The following is a 19,591-nucleotide window of genomic DNA, read 5'->3' as shown; positions in this document are numbered from 1 at the left end:
TGTTAGCAATTCCAGTATTGCGTAGTGCCTCGTTCACAGCAATATGGCTTTTCCTTCCACCCACTTGCAATCCAGCCTGTAAATTCAACCCACTGTCCGAACATCAGTGTGGGCTCTGCCTGGCCTGTGCCTCGGAGACAGAGCTAGGGTAATTGCTGCTCCTGCTTCCAAGCTGGGTTGGTTTTGCTATGGAAATAGGCACAAAATTTAGTAAAGTGTGCACAGATACAGTTCTGAACACAGTTAGGTACTCCAGCCATCGAGACAGTGCTTTTATGGTCACTTTTCAAGTAAAAGTGCCATTTAAAATTAAAGGACCACATGATGAGTATAATTGTAGGAGCTGAGGCAAAAAAATAAAGAAATTTTAAATGTTACACTAACTTTTTACCTCCAGTGTGAGAAGGTAAGAAAAACATGTTGTACCAACCATCAGTCAAAGCTAAAAAAGTAACAACTGGAGTCAAAATCCAGATGTATTCACAGGCATAAAGTGACCTCCCTATGAAGAGAGATGAGAAACTTGCAGCTCAAAAAGTCTGCAAATTCCATGACTGCAATTAGCACAGCAAAACAGAACAAGTCTTTCTGCAGGTTTTATGGTAAAACAGGAATTATGTGTAAGACAACTGACCAGGGTGCTAGTGCATCCAAACAGAGCCACTGGAAGCTGGAAATTTGTATTTATTACCAGAGAATGATCAGGTCAGTGCCTGCAAGAAGACGACATGACTGCATACCAAGTACACTTGTGTGAGGCAGACAGAGCAATAAAACCAGTTGTCAGCAATTCCAGAACAATTCTTCCAGCTCTCAGAAGAGGATGTTGTTTCGACGGAGTGGAAAGGACAAGGCAGCAGATGAACAACAAGGGAGAGAAAGCTACTGAGGGTAACCTGGGGTAGAAGATGTAGTCCAGTGACTCCCTGGTCAAGCAACAGAAGTGACCAAAGACTGGTGATCCAGTAAGACTCACAGAGGAGTGATAACAAGATATTTATTTCCAATCAAAATATTTTACAAAGCTTTCTCAGAGTTAATGAGTTTCCTGCAGTAACTAAAAAAGAAAAAAGGGGGGTGGGGTGGTGGTGGTGAGAAAGCATTTGTTAGGAGGACAATATTCAAAGTGTTCCAAGTTATTCAGTTATTTGAAAAGAGCATGTAGCACACTGGCATCTTTTTCGGACTGTACAGAACACCCCAATGAATTCCTGTTGCCCCTACATAGGTATCTTCTTGGCAAAACAAAAGGCTATTACTAAGTTAACGGGACTGCAAGAGCCCATTAGCAAAAGTTCCCCTGGAACTGGTTTACAGAATGAATGGGCAAATCAAACCCATAGAATTAGCAGTATGTGTCAGCCTTCTATATTATCCATAGAACTAGGAGCTTTTAAGATGTGCCAGCCTCAGGCTTCTTGTTCCTTATGGCACACATGACATGAAAACAAGACACTACCAAGCACCCATCATTACTGAAAACAGGGTATTTTAGTGATACTGGCATGACTGAAATGTAACTGCTGATCTGTGCCAATTAGCTAGAATAATCCTGTTAGCATTAGCTCAACTGTTCATTTATAAATCTCTGCAATGCTAATTGTATTTGAAGTTCTTTCTAACACTAACTCCTTTTGTGTGGTGCTGAAAGCCTGCAAAACACTCATCAATTGAACAGCTGATATAACAAACAATCCTTTTTTAACCCTTTGCAACCTTGGTGTTATAGAAGTAGTTCTGCATATTAACTATATCATATATTGAGCAACTTCATACATCATTTTATTATATTTTACAATAAGCACTACTCTCTTGTCATACCAAGAACCATACCTTATCAAATACTATTTTACTGACTTTTGTCAGCATATATTCCTCTAAGTAACCACCTTCGCTATGGTTCTTTAGCAAGCTTATAACTTAAATCACAACATCCATCCATCCATAAAAATTAAAAGTATATTTGCTTTTTATGTATTGCTATTTAATTTGTACCAGAAGAACATTTTGGCAAGAAATACTTAGCTGAACTGCAAATAGTTTACAGTGTTGTTTGAAATTACTGGCTAATGTCAGCTTTGGATGAACTTTTTGATCAAATCAAAGTGTATAATACAGGAAATGCAAGGAAGATTTCATTAAATAAATTTATTTGTTAAAATAATTTAACTCCAAATACAACTGCTGAGTTTGCATTGAGTTCTATGTACAATTCTTGTTTTATTTGAAACATCAAGGTTTAAACAACTGACATTGTTACAAAACAAACTGTTGCCCCATTTTAAGTTGCCAGTTGTATTAGAGCTCAACAATTAACCGTGAAATACATTAATTCACCCCTAGGAAACTCCAAATCAACAGCGTTAAGCCTGATTCCAGAACCCACTTCAGTCTTTCTTCAAACCCTGATCAAGAATTAACAGATGCACAACAATGCAGATAAAAGCCTCCTGCAGTTGTCAAACATTTGCTTTTGTTGCGGAGTTTCACAATTAAAGCCTAACCAGTGTTCTGATGGCACACTGGTAAAAAAAACCAAACAAAAATAAAAGCCAAACATGCACAAAACCCCCCAACCAAATGGCTGACATCTTTAGGCAACATTCTACACAGGAAAGCAAATACCAGTAGTTTTCCCACAGAAAAGTAATGCAACTGTAGCACTGGGGTTAGGGAGAGGCTAGAACCAGAACAGAAAATGTCACCAAAATTCTTTTGATGCTCTGAAGGGGCGGGCAGGGGGAAAAGATGCAACAGGGAAGAAAAAAACCAAACAAACCAAAAACAACCCAAAAGAAAACTCAATGCAATCATGTTTAATACTCTTGATCCAATTCTGGTTTGTTTGCTTTGACTAGTTTTTGTGTGTATTTTTAAGGGAAAGAGGAAACAGTTGCTCTCACTATCACAGCTTAAAAGAATAAAAGTTGCAACATTAAAAAAAAAAAAACAAACCAAAACCCAAAACTGGATAAATGCTGTCTTTGTAGAAAAGTACAAAGCTCTACAAGAACAGCCGAAAGAAAAGCGGGTCTTTGGAACAAATCATAATATTTTAAGGCATGTTATAAGAAACTTTCAAATACTGGAATTGGTAATCCTATCAGGGTACAAATGAAACAGTGATCCAAGACCGATGACTCCTGCAGGGTGGCCATGCAGCTGCTGCGTGGCTCACTTACCTCCCTTTCTGCTACCCCTGTAATCTGAAAAATCTGTCGAGTGCAACTGTCATTGATTCAAGCTCCACTATCTTCACATTAGTGGAAATACAAATAGTGCATAACTACTTCCTCAAAACTATACGATGAAAGACACCACTTACGCTTTCCCCTCCCCCCGCCACATTGTGTGCTAGCTTACATACGGCTTATGTTTTTGAAAATACAAGAGTGTAATGAAGAAACAAGACTGGGAGATTTTTTCATTAATATTTTCTGTTAAAAATTTACTGTGAAATTTTTCCTATATTAAAAGCCCATCTGTTTTATATTAAGAACTTCATGTTAGGCTGTTCATACTGTACTTCATGTCATTTTCTTGGTTGATGAACAATCTGTGAGGTAATATTTTGTCATCTCTGCAAATAACATTGCATAACATGCAACTCAGTTTCAAATTTGGGTTTGGTTGGGGTTTTTTTTGAGGGCTTATGCAGTGGATCTCACACTGGCAAGCTGTTCTACAAGAGAGGTTGTAATGCTCAATAAATCATTTCCCAATCTAGACATTTTAAACTTTGAAATATCATTAATTCCACATCTGACATCTTGATTAAGCCTGGCGGCTGACACAATGGGCAGATGGGGAGTGGGGGTAAGAGAACATTCATACCATCTAGTTTAGGCATATAAGTTGTGTGACTCTGAGGACCAAAGTTTGCTATATGGTCAATGGAAAGAGGTAGGTGCCTCTAGGAGGGCGATTCAGAGCACCCAACATGGGCATTCAGATGCCAGAAATAAACAGTGTGCCTATCTCCCTAAGAGAACAAAGTACAGTAACGAAAGCTCTGCAAGGTAGATGGGAAACGGGCTACATTTACGTTCTAGTAAGGCTTAATGTTTTGTGACATCTAATGCCCTTTGATACACTGGCTGTGGAAAGGTCTTGAAAGATTAAGGGCAGAGATGGCCAGTTCTCTTCCATTAATATGATTTCCTTTAGTTATCATCCACTGAACTATAATTCAAAATGTTAAGGGCATTTATGTATGAAAATCTGCGAAGCGTTTTGTACTCAAGTTTCTTTTGTAGCAGATGAGAGCGTTTTTAGGAAGTTCTGCAGATGGAGGCAAAACTCTCGAACCTAACTCCAATTACAGCATTTCTAAGGGCCATATACACACACACACATACACGCTCAACGCGCACGCACACACACCCCAGCACCCCTGTTTTCACTCATTTAAACACAAGGAACTACACTGTTACTGCACAAGATTGAAAAACTAATAAATGCATGGTGTTATTTAGACCACAGGCTCAGTGACTCTATTTTTATGGCCAATTTTACCTATTAAAAGATCCAGCTCAAGACAATCTCTCCAGCATTTAAAATCTAAACATTGTGATTGAAAACTTCTCTATACTTTGATTGTAAGACTTCAGAATAGGTATTTCTGTGCCATTAGTCATGCAAATGATAAATACTTCACTGCTATGAAACTAGCAAGTCAGAGCTCGAGCATCCTTTCAAAATAAAATATTTGCTCCCACCATTTAACACTACAATAATTGGGGCAACCTTTGAATAGTGTGTCAGGCAATTAAAAAGCCATTTCCACACTCACCTAAGGAATTACAACCGTAACTATTTCACCTCTGAAACAAATGATTTCACATGGTTATTCAATTTAAGTTTTCAACATTAAAGCTATCAAATAGCAAACTTGATTTTCAAAGGTTAGTTAGGGATCACACCAGAGAACGTAGCCCTTAAAGGCAAGAAAAACTGTTGTCTTTAACAAACTTAAAAATGCAGGATGTTCATACTGTCCCACGAGGTTTCTGCAGAAGGGAACATATGGATGCAACATGGCTTAATTTTCCTTACAAGATGGTACTAGTTAATCTATTAAAGTGTTCCTTGTTAGTAAGGCTCAGCAATTTTTTTTCATCACAGTTGCTTCCTCCTGGTTCAGTAAAGTGATAAATAAAGATGCTTCCTGCTTTGTAAACAGAGGGTTTGTTTGGCTTTTTGCAGACCAAAAACCTGAAGCGATCCTCCATTTTTGAGCAGCAAAATGAAAGATTTTAAACATTCCAATGCCAGACTGTTTCTTCACCCGTCTTTTGTTTTCAGATCTTGCCTCTCATTTCACACACTGATTCAATGTTTTCTATTTCAAGATGTGGGATAAAGTGTAGAAATAATAGCATCAATTTTGAAAAAAATCCAAACTATATAGGTCTCTGGTAGCCTCTTCCTCTAACACTGTCAGAAGTTCTGGTGAAATCAATGTATTTGACTGAACAAACTTGGCCACAAGTGATAGCGCACATCCTGAAGCACGGTAATTAGACACTGAAAGACTTGGCTCTCCTTTCGCACTTTTGCTAGTTGTGAATGGTCTTCAGAGATATTATCTCCACTGCTTTTGTTTCCCATTTCCAAAAGTTTTCCAACTTCTTCAGAAATAGTTGCCGTTGTTGCTGTCTGACTTGACAACACACAGACGCTCGACCAGAACGACCCTGTAGATCAACTGGCTGTGCCATAACATTGCAGGTGCTCAAAGGGAAACATGGCTGAGATGTGGTCATTTAACCCAATTATATTCAGAGTCAGTGATTGACTTTCAATGCTCAGCTCTGAGTTCATGTTGCTACTTCACTACAGATGTATTTCAAGTGACCCACAAACCAGGAAGTGAAGTAGACAGTTTTACCACCTTACAAAATTTCTGCAAATTAAGTCCAGGTTAGGTCATTTTTAATGCTATTGTATATTACATGCAGAACAGCATGGGTCATCTTTGTCTGGCTGTGCTGCATAGTTCATTTGTCTAACAATTTCCGCAAAGAGCTCATCCACCATTGTTTTACTTTTAGCAGAGGTCTCCATAAAGGGGCAGCCCCATTCTTCAGCTAAGGCTCTGCCTTCGCTCAACGATACTTCTCTCTCACTTTCCAGGTCCACTTTATTACCAACCAGAATTACTGGCACCTTCTCATACCTACAGTTTGAAACAAACAAACAAAAACAAACAAACACAAAGAACAACAGCAATAATTATATTTTTAAAATGGAAACATTCTAAATGTAAACATCTATCAGCAATCAGTACAGACCCAACAGGTAAGAAACATTTGGATGACCTTAAAATTTTACGTGGAAAAAATGCTTTGCATATTTCACATTCTAGCAATTTGTTACACATCTCTTTCCCCCTAGAGCCTTCTTTGAGTTCTAGGGAATGCTTCCTCCACTGAATTTTCCTTCCTGCCAGGCAATCTGCCAGGAACACTTCCACAGCACAGAAACCAGGAATATAATATTTTTTTTTTTTATGATGGCAATCTCAGGGTCTAAGAACAGGATGGACGTCCAACCCTCCCTTCAACATTACGTCCTCCTTCTACCTGAACTGGTATCATATTTTATTTTCTGCTTGTGATAAGGATGCATCACTCTCCCTTCCAAGAGTACATTTATCTTTGGTTAATATATACAGAACTCTCAGGTTAGCAATAAAAGGGAGAAAACCAAAGGGCCAGTAAATTCATTTGCAATTTCAGGAAACGTAGCCCACTTCAAGTACCGTACACACACAGAAGTATTGTTATATAAAAACATGTATTAGTCGATACAGAATATGTAAACTCTCCCTTGCAGCATTCACATCATTATGCCAGTTAAACAAAAGGGGGAAAAAAAAGTGTTCCTGGCAATACTATCACAGTTCTGCTTCATAATCAACTTGGACAGCACAATAGATCATATAAGGAATGAAGGAATTTATTACTTTGCACCTCCTTGTGAGGGGATCTTTGCCAATTTTTTTAAAAAAATTCAAATTCTTGTCCTCCTTTTTTCCATCCTCACATGCATAAACTCTTCTTCAGACGTGGAACTAAGTAAGTGTTGTCAGGTTTTAAATTTACATATTTGCCATAGCAGAGAAGAAAACACTGGGCTTATTTCCAAAATACTCTTACACAGGTTTTCTCATGAAAGCAACAAGGACTGAGAGAAAAACTGATTACAGCTTTTAGCACTTAAACTAAACAAAGATTCAAGAGAAACAAGATGGTTCCCTCTTAATTTAAACCTGATTTTCTACCTTGTATTAGCTTAGTATTACTGCTTTGAGTCAAATCACTTGAGTAAGACAGCTGCTAGACAGACAACAGTCACAGCTGACACCTGCGGCAGTTGAAGATGCCATTGTCCTGAAGGCACCTATAACCCCTCCTGCATCCATCCCACCCACCCTCCCTGCATCCCAGGCAGGGCAGCAGAGCAGATCTGGTGCACATGTCTCAGCTGGTTGAGGGAAACATCCAGCAGCTTGGTCTAACCTAACAGTCATGATGAAACTCAGCACTGGAACAAGGAACCTATGTGTTCCTGGTGGGCTCTACTGCAGGGACAGTGGGCTCCCAGAGAGTCAGGAAAGGACAAAAGGGCAGTGACTTCTCAAACCACCTCAGCAACTCTTACACCACTGCAGCAGTATCAAAAATTGGTCCAACTATGCCACAAGATGCAGTTGAAATTCTAAACTTGGTTATGCATCTTTGCTAACTATGGGAATGTCATTTAATCCACAGTCTAGGGCTGCGGTCAACAATTGTAGAGAATTCCCCTTTCACCATTTATCCTATCGTCGTTTACCATCTGAAGAGGCACAAGCCATTGCTTACTCTGTGGATATACAGTATTTAGCACAATGATACCTCTGGAACTCTTGCAAGAGCTAAGCTGCCATTAATTAAGTACCAAAATACACACAAGCATCTTGAAATCTGTCCTCCCGCATTTAAACACATGATAGCATAGTCTTTAATTACATAAGATGGATGGCATTCAACAGATAAAGAGAGTAATTCAACATTTCTTTTTATCTTCATTGTTCAGATGCATGTGTCCGATTGTATTGCTGTACAGCATTAAAACCCCTTCAATGAAAGTGGAATAGGGTACACTTTCACATTTCTTGGTATCTGAGGACCCCAAACTTCCCTTGCCCCCCACCAGCTCCTCCAGGTATTCCTTTATCTTCTGAATTTTACCAGTGGGAAAAATTGAGAAATTCAGAGCAGCCACTTGACAACCATTCAGCAAAGAAGTAGATGAGCCAGAATTAAAACACAAGATTACTTCTCGTTCTGCAAGATCACTCCAATTCACTGAGAAACATATATGAGGGGGAAAAACCCAACCCTCACTTGTTGCAGATTTATAGCTGGTTCCACTGAAATATTCAAGTGCTTTAAAAGGTTTAGGAACCCTAGAAAAGCTGGGCAAATAAATATCTGAGGATCTGTTTACTACTGAGTACTTAGCACCTGGGAAACAGAGTGGTGGAAATAATGCAGTTTTGTACTACCAAACAAAAAGAAGAACTGACGAGCTGACAGGATAGATGTGAAAAGTCTAATTTAATTTATTTGCACAGGACCATCTAGGAACTATTAGGTGGAACAGACAGAAGCACTTATATGTATTGCTTTTTCCTGCTTTTGCCTCCTGTATTTACATTATTCATTACCGACCTTCACCACCAAAAATAAGATGGGAATTCTACAGTCAATAGCCTTATTCACCTTATAATTCAGATTTGTCCAATAACCACTTTGCAACATTAAATTGTGTAAGAAAATGTTTCTGCAAAACTCTCACGATGTCATCTTATTAAACTCATCTTCACAGGACAAAAAAAAAGTTACTCTTGCAAAATATATCCTTGTACTACCTAAATTTTGAGTAGTCAACATTACAGAGAAAATACCGATTATGTATGTATATTCTGCGTGACTTAAAATATTTTGGTTTTATATATATGTATGTATTCTTATGCCTGCCTATAATATATATAGAAACTGTTTGTAATATGTATGCACACAGAGAGTCATGCAATTTGTCTTTCTATATAGAAACGTCAGTATTCATTATCTAGAGTAACAGAGGTTGGAATATGACAAGTAATGGCAGAACAGCCCATGGATACTGAGTGGAAGACTGGCTCCAGTATGGGCTTATGAGCTCCAGTTCAGTACCAGTCCTGCCAGAGCCAAGCTGAGTATGGGAAAGCCAGACCGGACATCTATGTATTGTTTTCCCCAAATACCGAGATGATGACGAATTGACTGTGTGTTGGTCAGTGCCATATGTCAACCAAAAGGTCTTTACAGAAACTATGTGGTTCCACATAGTGGTTCCAGCCCCTGCTCATCTTCATTCAGAGTCCCTGGAGGTCTCCACACAGTACTTCCCAGCTTTTGAGTTCTGGTAACACACCATGGAAACCCTAGCTCTCAACTAAATCAAGCCCTACAAGCTCTGAAGTTCAGGCTGGCTCTCCACCCTTTATCTCACAACAGTGCCAGAATTTCCTGCCTCACTTTGTATTCCGAGCAAATTTATTTCTGATAGGTATGGAGGAGACTCCTCCTTCAGTGCTCTCCTCACCATGGCTGCCGATCTTGCTGGAGGTGACTTTTGCCTGCTCCTGGAGGCTTCACTCACCATTTGCAGAGCTTGGACTGGCCAGGCATTGGTAGACCCACCACTGAGGTGCTGTGCAGCAGCACAGGCCCACAACGGGGAAGGGTGATTTCTCAGACATAGTGGAATTACACAATTCCAATGAAATATGAGGGCAAGAACATCACCTCTTCCTCACACGCTTTTCACCCTGCTGGATTTCAGTAACCCAAGATCTGCCCTGCAACACCCAAACAACAATGCAAGACCCTTCCATACAACACCCAAAAAATATATATAAAATTGCCAAACTTAGGAATTCACAAATGCTTCCAAAAGCTTCAAGTAGGACCTAACCTACTCACAAATACTTACAGCAGAGCTAAAGAGGCTAACCTCCCACTCCTCATCTATACCACAGTCCTGACAAGCCGGACTGCTGCTGCCATTGCAGGATGTCCGAGGGGGCAGCTCAGCCCACTGCAGGAGCTGGGCAGGGGTCTCTCCTCTCAGTGCTGCCCATCTCCAGCACTAAGGTATGGGCAGGGGGAGAAGTGGCACAGTTCTGCTCCTTGTTCCTGGAGCAGGAAAATCCAATTTCCTCAATACTGCTGAAAAGCTTCAAGCGGCACTGATCGCTCCTAATGAAAAGCATGAAGGCCACCTGAAAATGAGAATGCCTGCTGGTTTCATCTCTGTCGGTGCAGCACAGTATGTATTCTAGGGCAAACATCATAGCAGAGCCTGTAAGAATTATACTCAAATGCAGCACAGGAAGGCTTGACTTTTCAAGACCTCTTCAGGCGCAAGTTTTTGCAAGACCAATTACACATGTTTGCAGAACATGCTTAAAGAACAAGGTACTTCACCCTGTTTAAATGATCTCACTATCTTAAGCTCCAACGTGACAAGATACTGAGCAGTGGCAACTCCTGAAGAGGTAATACAACTGCAGCCATTTACAGCCCCATGAAAGACACCGGTGCAGAGTCAAATACCATCATATCCAGGATATCACTACTGTCACGGCACAGTCATTACTGCATAAAAGACAACCAGCATGTAATTCCCAGTCCCAGATAACTACTCAATGCTAAAACCCATGTTTCTATCCATCTTTAATGAGTTTCTGGGACCAACAGGCTGCAGTAAATCCCTCAGTTTTCCTGAGGATGGACACCATAGCCACGTAGAATCAATAAATACACAGACTTTAAATGTTTTATGTGGCCCAGCTACGCACCACTGACCACACAGCCTTACACCTCACACAATGATAAATAGTTTCTATATTTTATTTTACCTCACATGGCACATGTATCATCCACATTTCTGTTTAGGTTAGTATGTATACTTTGAATAACAGCTTATAACAGTCAGAAAGCCTCAAGATGAATGCTATGGAAATGATCCTCAGAGATTTTTACCTCCCTCTCATTTTACTCAGGGAGAAAAAAACCATGGGCAGTGCTTGACATTGCATCTGAATCTCTTTCACAAGGTACTTACCAGATTTCTGGTTACAACTGTCATTGGATAAAGATAAAAACCAAAGATGATGGGCAGTGAAAATATAATGAAAGCAAAGAATAAATGAGTAAGAATTACAAAGCAAACAAACTACCGAACAAACCCCCAACAAATACCTCACACCAAGACTAATAAACTGTGCCAGAGATTACCCAGTACTCCTAAACAGGGGGCAGGAAAAGTAAGCTGGACCAGTACAGGAGAAGATACTAAAAAGTTCAGATGGGTTCCTGCTTTGTAATTTCATATTCTTGAAGTGTTGCATCTTTTCTAGAATTTTTGCCTGAGCTTCGTATCAGAGCCAAGTATGTTCAACTAAAATGCAGAAACTTTCTGTAGAGTAAAAACAAATCAAAAAACTAAAGAACAAAAACGTGTATTCTTGAAGACTTTCTTATAACTAGCTTCAATTCTGTTGAAGTTTGTGGAAAGATGTAAGATTTCTAGCTTTACATGTTAAATACTAGGACCACTGAAATATAAAAGGCATCTATACATGATAACTATTCCTAATCATCAAAAGAAGTCTTCAGTACTAAGCCACTTTAATCACCTTCTACATGCAGAGTGTCTCATCTCCCCCCCTTTTTTACTAATATATTTCTGACACTTCTAATTGTCTTTCAAAAAAGAAAGTAATTTAAAGGACAAAGATATTATTTACATCATTGTTGTCCCTAATATCAGAAAGTCAGTAAAAATACTCTTCATTTCAGACTTAACAGAAAATTTGTGGTAACAATCCTGCCAAAATACACAGTAAAAGAATTCTGGGCAATATGAACTAAAGTATCAGAAATTACAGTTAAACCTATTAGATTGTTTACAAATTCATGCATAAATACCACTAAGCATTATTTCATAATGTAACTTGCAAACTTTGATTGCCTGCAGTAAAATCTGTCACAACTTAAACCAGAAGTTTCCTCATCTAGAGAAAGAACATATTCCAAGTGTGACTACCAAGACTTTTCTTATCCCTTTCACACAACTACTTGTGGACAGCTGATCCTCAATAGTTAAAAACTCGCATCAGCTTCAGAAGATAAGAAGAGAGTGGTGTCTGGGGGCGGGGGGGGGTGTTGGAACTAGATGATCTTTAAGGTCCCTTCCAACCCAAACCATTCTATGGTTCTACAAATAGACAGCGCTCCCTAGCCTGTTTCTGAGCCTCTCATACACCAGGATGAGAAGCAGCAAGACCACAGAATTGTCAAGGGGAAACCAAACAATCTTAATCTTTTGCTGAAAGCTTCCAGTTCTTAAACCAAAACAGCAAGAAAAACAAATATACTTCTAAAATAATTACTACCTTGGCTTAAGAAATTCAGCCAGAGAAGACTTTTCACTTTTTCCAAACCTTGATTCTTTGTATTTTGGTAGCTTTACAGCTTCTAACATTATGAGTTAAATCAACAGCAGGGGCTCGGTCTGCAGAGCCTGCAAATACACATCAATGAACATGTGTGTATTTACAAATATATTTATTACATCTATAGAATTTATATTTTTATATCATGAATATATCTATATAATATATTATATATTTAGAATATATATAAATAAATGTGTAGATTTATGGAATGTGCCAGGAGATAGATAGGTATATCTAAAAGTAGGCAGGCTTCTGCAATGTTTGAGTACCTTGCTCTCTAATGGAAATTATTACAGCTTCACAGGTAAATCCATACATATCCTATAATACCCCCACCATTCTGATGCAAACAAGTCACTCCAGTTTACCAATTAATTGCATTTAATATTTGGTTTTGTAAGCTATATTGTGTAAGGCTTTAATTACTTAAGCAACAACTCCAAACAACAACAAAAAAAAAGCGTCTTAAAATCATTTTTATAAATGAGTAGATGTTCAAGACCTTATTGGAAGTCCCACTGCAATTAGGTGGCTGAGTCATGAATTAGTTTGCTATAAAGAACAGCCTATGGCCTAATTGCAGGACTGGGGATTTAACATTTTATTCTAGGCTTTGACATGAACTCCCTATATAGCCTTTGGGAAAAAAACTCTTCAGATGGATCAACTGAGGTATATAAAGTCAGAATAATTTTACTTATTCATCATTCTAATATTGTTCAAGTTGTTTTACAATAATTATTTAATTTGCTCCCCTATGAGTAAGCACCACATCACATCACTTTTGAGCTGCAGAAACTACGTTTATTCTTGCACACAAAACTTTCTGGAAATAATCACCTCAACTTAAATAAAATACTTTTAACAGTTCAGTTATGTGGTTGTTATAGTCAGCTCATGCTTTCCAGTTTGATTTCAAGGTCCAGGAAAAGTCTCAACCAATGCCAATTTTGCTTAAATTGTTTGGCAGGGTCACCCTTGGTACTGTGCTTGTAAGAAATTAGAGGAAATAATTCTCTTCCAAGCAAAAGCCCAACAAACCCCAATGTAATGAAGCACCGTATATATTTGCTTCCCAACTGTTACTATAAGCAGTTTCAGCCAAAGCACCTGAACACATTATTTCTAGGCAGCTTACAGCTGAGACCTTCAAAGTGACAAGAACCATGGATGGTACTATCCAATATGCATACTGAAAGGCCATCTAGTAAACCTACATCCCTTTGCTGCAACAGAGGCAACAGGATTATGCATATCATTTTTATATGAAGGACACTAAAGAACTTTCCAGGCCATTTCCGATCACTTCAGAAAAAAACTCTTAACTGTAGAGGAGATTATATATATATGTAAATATAAAATGTATATACCAGGTTGGATGGATCTCTGAGCAATGTGGCCTAGTGGAAGGCGTCCTTGCCCACGGCAGGGGGGTTGGAACTAGATGGTTCCTTCCAACCCAACCCATTCCATGATTCTATGATTTTCCACATCTAAGATCTTATGGGGGAGCTAGAGTAACTATAAACTCCTTAGATGTGTTCAGCCTGCTTCTGCAAGTCACTGCAGACACAGCCTATTTTCAGCTGTTACCTGCTTAAATGGTAAACCAGCAAGAATACCTGAAAATCCAATGCCCTGCCAACATGCCCAATGAGAGAGGAGTTCACTATTCACTAAAGGGAAGTCCTAAAGAAAAAAAACTTGATCGTCAAGACCTTAGGGAGACCTTTGCTCATTAAGTTTGCAGAACTCCATGAATTTTTAAATCATGTCCCATGACATTATTAGTTCCCCTTAAAGTAAGGCTCTGGCATAAGAACTGACAAACAGCACTGAGGGCTGGGGATGACAACAAGGAGCCCAAGACAGGAGTCACAGTGGTTCACACCTAATGGCATTTCAGATGCTCGAAAGCCTTTGTAAACAAGAAATTAGCTTTCACCTTACAACAGGGCACCTCTCCCTATTATCTATCATTAAAATTCATATCTCATCTAATACTGAAGTCTATTATCCAGTGATATATAACAACCACCTGCTTAGCAGCAGGTCTACTGTGAGCATATCCAAACAGTATTTTAATGCTTGAGTTCCCTCTCTACGCCAATCAAAATTCTTGTCTTATACAATTGAGAATCAACATCACTTTGTTGAAATCCTGAAGTGCTTGCCACATTTAGCAACTCAGAAACACTGGAATTTTCAAATAAGAATTTTCTATTTCTTGGTATAATTTAAGAACTTTAAGAAACCACAAGTTTCAATTCTATATAAGATGCAAGGCAAGTGTTTCACCTGACATTTTGTTTCTAAAAGCAACAGGAAAATCGTAATGTCCTACAAATCTGAGATTCTCACAGGTGCACAAATTTCACTTATTTTCCATCTCTATACTCAGTTTGCATTGAAAGTAGTCTAGTTGCCAAGAAAACAATGAACAGATTACAAGGCACGGTATGGCTGCTTAAGTACAGTTCTTGCTCAAAGTTTCCAGACACTAAAGCTGAGCATTTAATTTTTTTTTTTAAAACTGCTGCTACTAGCTGTAAGAATGACTCAACATCTCCAAAATTAGGTCTCATTTAAGTATTGAAACTTGTGTCCATAACTGAAAGTTATTCTTAATGATCATATTAGCTTTCTGATCTTAAATATTTTTAAGCTGTATGCCATGCTAATACATTAATGTTTGCTCCAATATAACGAGCATGACTGGGTATGTCAAGGTTTTTGGTACCTACCAAATGTACAACATATGCAAGATACTAAAATTAAAGAGACTACTATCTACCTTTTATTTGTATTCTGAAGTCTTAAAGACAATTATTTAAAATGACCATTTTTTTCAGACATAACCACTTAAAATTAAATTTTATCCTCTGATACCTTGCAGAAAACACATTAAACGTCAAGTAAGATGAGTGCTGACACATGATTTAAGAGATGCAGGTTCAGTTCCATCCCCTCTTACAGGCTTCCTATGCAGTTTTTAGCAAGTCCCTTTAACTCTGTACCTCCATTCTCCAGCTCAAGAAAGCAGCAGTTGCCAGCTTTAATCTCTGAACACCTATGGCACAAACACTTCTGAGGTCTTCCACCCGTCATGATGGAGGCACCTGAACATCCTGAAGGATGCATTAGCAGTTTTGCTTGGTCTTCAAGAGAAAAACATCCTGCATCCGAGCTATTCTCAGCAGTAGGCTATGTAGCTATGTAGCACCACAAACCTTCAGGCTTTCTTTACAAGTACTGAGAACAGGTACATCAGGGCAGAATCTGCACCAACATCAAGCTTGCCAGAAGAAAGAAAAAAGCTATCGGATTAGGTGTGCGTCAGACTCAGAGCAAGAACACCAGCCTGGGGGACAAAGCCAAGGTTGTTACCTCACTTCAACACCACTGGCTTGAGCAGAAACTGCAAGGGCTCACAGTATCTTAAAAGATATGCTGACATTGAGGATTCCTCCTCCTCCCTGCTTCTCTGTACACAACTTCTACAAGGTCAGAAAGCCTGCCTATTCTGACAACATGGGATGGAATGCGTCCCTTTGCAAAGGCAATAAAAAATGCAGATACCTGTTAAAAGCAATATAAGCTTCTTGCACATCATACATCAAATCTATGGATTTTAACTTTCATATTTTTAATGTTTTATATCGCTGTGTTCAAAGAAGTTAACAGTGACTAACATACACTACCATTTATCTATCAGTACATGCTTTGTCACAAGAAATTTCTCTCAGAAGCATACCACTTGACTTGCAAACCTTTAGATGAATTACTGTATTATTTTAAAATGCACTGTAAACTTACTGCACAACGAAGTACTGAAAAAGGTGAAGGAGGAGAAAAAGTAACGAAAAGGATTTGTGCCAATTCGGATATACCAAAGTTTACACCTGCAGCTGGGTTAAAGAAAAATCTGTCTCAAATATATTGTTAATATTCCATTTGGAAAAGCTGAAGCAGCATTTGGCCCTTCTATAAAGCACAGAATCTGGGAAGTAACTTATGAGGACAATGGTGGGTCTAGTTTCTTATAGATTTGGTCAATGCTGGTATCTGAAATTCTAGTTTTTCCTTCTGTCTACAACTTTTCCCCTCACCATTCCCCGGTTCATAATTAGAGCTGAGCACATGCCACAGTTTCTTCCACAACTAAGAGCACTGACAGGGTGTCTTTCCAACCAATAGTTCAGATAGAACTTAATCATTATTTAGATTTCTAATTTGTTCCAGACATTGAGCCACAGAACCACTGGGCCAGCAAGGAACCTCAGGAGGTCTTTAGTCCAACCCCCTGCTCAGAGCAAGGTCAGTCAGATCTCAAGCAGCTTGCTCAGGGCCAGCTGCAGTTCAGTCTTGAAAAACCCCAAGGCCAGACCTCCCATTACCTCTTTGGGAACTTGTCCTAGTGTTCAGTTTAGTTTAACTTTGCCACAGAATTCAAAACTTACTGGAAGGTAATGGAGGAAGACAAGACAAGTAGACAGCTGAGTTGCGTAAGGCTTGTTTCCGTATAAAATGGACTGAGAAACAACTGCCAAAGCTATATAAATATTTATAGCTATTAGTTTATGTACAGGAACTGATAATCATACTTACAGGATTCAACATAGACATATATCCTAGAATTATGAAAGCAAAGTGAATTAACCAGATTTTACAGAATTAACGAAAGCTCATGCATAAGTTAACAACTTCAATCCCTTTATCCTTGTTTATTTAAACTAAAGAAAGCAAAAATTTTTAGTGGATAAACAAAGAAAAACTTTGGCTAGCAAAAACAATCAAATGCATATGCATTTTAAAAGGGCCAGAAGACTATAGCCCTGTAAGGTATTATTTCACTGTTCAAAGTGAATACACACTTATATTCCTTTAACCAATTTATAATCACTGATAAAAATCCTACTGCAAAACTATTCTAATAGGATTTTCTCTAGCCCATTAAAATTACACTTTTACAGTCTTCAAGAATAGGCCTAACAATTAATTCAAAACCTTCTTAGTAGCATCACTTGCTTCCATAGGATTAGAGTTCAGGAACTATCGTGTCATGTCATCTAGTCAGAACCACGCAGAAAGCAACAGTTTCTCCTCCATGTCGAGGTAAGAACCTTCTTAGTCCAAGAAGTCAGAGCTCCTGACTTTCAGCCTACCCAGACCTAGCCTCTGAAAATATACCCAAGCCTGGATCACAAAGTTCGATTGCCACCATCTGGTCTGTAGATTAGAGCATTACATATGGATATGAACTGTATCTCCACAACGGCTTTTATTTATTTAAAAGAATTTGACCTTTTACAATGAAACTAGCTTCAGGTCACTACAACTTAAAAAAAGTGAAATAAAAATAATGGGATTAAGAGGCAAACAATTTGGCATCAATGTCTGCTCTCTCATCAATCCCTGCTAAGGCAGGTAGATACCAGAGTTTATATGATATTGCATAGCCTGAAGAGAATCTGTGTGTCTAGTATGAAGCAGAGATGACTTTGTTGCCCTAGTAACCAAAGAGGAATACAGCTTAATGTCCTTCAAGCTAATAAAAATATCCTACAATGCATGTAAGACAACTCTGCAAAAATATGCCCTGTTGAGACAGATTTCCTGCACAACGGTACAATTAGGTTACAACTCTGGGTATTTTTCAGAAGATAGACTATTTCACAAAAACTCTAAGCAAGCAGCCACACTGGTATACTGAACCAATTTAGGAGAAAATAGTACAAGTTCTATCATTTTCTTTTACTTCAGCAGTAGTATTATGACTTCATTCATATCCTTTTGACTACAGTCAAGCTCTCTTTCTCCAAAATAAAATTTGTCTCCAAAGAAAAGAAACAGATAAGAATCCAAAGGCCTTGACTAGTTTCATTAGCAGATGCTCTTCACTCCTGTTGAGTTTCTATGAAAACATTTGACATTCAACTTGGGAAAGAAAAACATTCTGCCATAACTTCAGAAAGTTGGTGGCCCTTATCTTACGGAATAATTTCTTTAACTACCATAAGCCTGGTTTAAATAATTTTTAACAGTGAGTGAACAGAGCACCAAGAAAGTTTTCTTTCCGCAGTTTTCAGAAGTGACCTCCACCTTGAACAACTCAACTTTGCAGCTCTAGAAATTTGAGTCAGAAAAAGCACATCAACTAGTTAAGTGAAACTGTTGCCATATCTAAAGATGAATATACAAAAATAAGAGCCTCCTAAGTCACGTGGGGTTTTTTTGTTTTAAAACAAGTTTTTGTTTATCTTCAAGTATAAAATACTGCCTCCCACAATACCACCTCTATGTGGCAAATAGAAAATATGATTTACTGATAACCTCTCTTCTATGTTGAGGATAAACTTCAGAAATAATTTTCTTAGGGGCTTTTTTCATTCTTCCTACAATAAGACAGATACCAACTAAAGAAAAACAAAACCAGACTGCTTCATTCTACATCAGCATCCTGAATGTATTGGAAGACTTGAAACTAAAGTTTAGCAATTCTAGTGTCCAGAACTTTCCTGGGAAGAACTTCTTTATAAAATGACATCAAATATAGGGTATCTAGTACATAGAACAGTAAAAGCTGAATATATTATTCCTCCTTACCTGTGTGTATGTGTATCTCAAATCTAGTACTTGAGTAAGTATGAAAATGAAGCCAGCTAATATGAGGAGCTCAGATATACTCAGATGTTGAGCTATTTATATTTTAAATACTGCATAAATGTTAATTTCTTTGGGTCTAGTCTAGGTTAAAAAAAGCTCCCCTTTTCCCCAGGAGAGTTTTATTAACCTGTCTGACAGCCATTTTATCATCTCTGGAGATACTCTGTGGCACTCAGTCACCTTGAAGACCGTTTTCTCTTGCACACGTTAACCCGACCAGCTATGAGGCCATACCTGCACCAAGGTTAGCCTCTGGACCTCCATCGCCATGCAGTGCCCACACCACTGCCCCTCTGGGGCTGCAGGCACCTGGCTGCTTTAGCCAGTGCCAAAGCTGTGTCAGCAGCGGAGCGGGTACACCAGGCTCCA

At 38.6% G+C, this 19,591-nt stretch overlaps 1 protein-coding gene across 1 annotated transcript in view; it reads right to left on the bottom strand.

The window, feature by feature from the left end:
* Positions 1-2,133: 2,133 nt before the first annotated feature.
* RAP2A (RAP2A, member of RAS oncogene family) overlaps positions 2,134-19,591 on the bottom strand; it is a gene marked incomplete at its 5' end in the record, with an annotated part of 32,389 nt that continues 14,931 nt past the window's right edge. The window contains one exon of the mRNA XM_080375020.1: positions 2,134-6,178. Coding sequence (XP_080231146.1) covers positions 5,941-6,178 — 238 coding nt within the window. The 3' untranslated portion in view covers positions 2,134-5,940. The remainder of the gene's footprint in view (positions 6,179-19,591) is intronic.

This window comes from Falco punctatus, assembly GCF_963210335.1.
Source record: "Falco punctatus genome assembly, chromosome: 2".
Lineage (NCBI taxonomy): Eukaryota > Metazoa > Chordata > Aves > Falconiformes > Falconidae > Falco > Falco punctatus.
The sequence above is the reverse complement of the archived record's forward strand: the minus strand, read 5'-3'. Positions and strand labels throughout refer to the sequence as shown.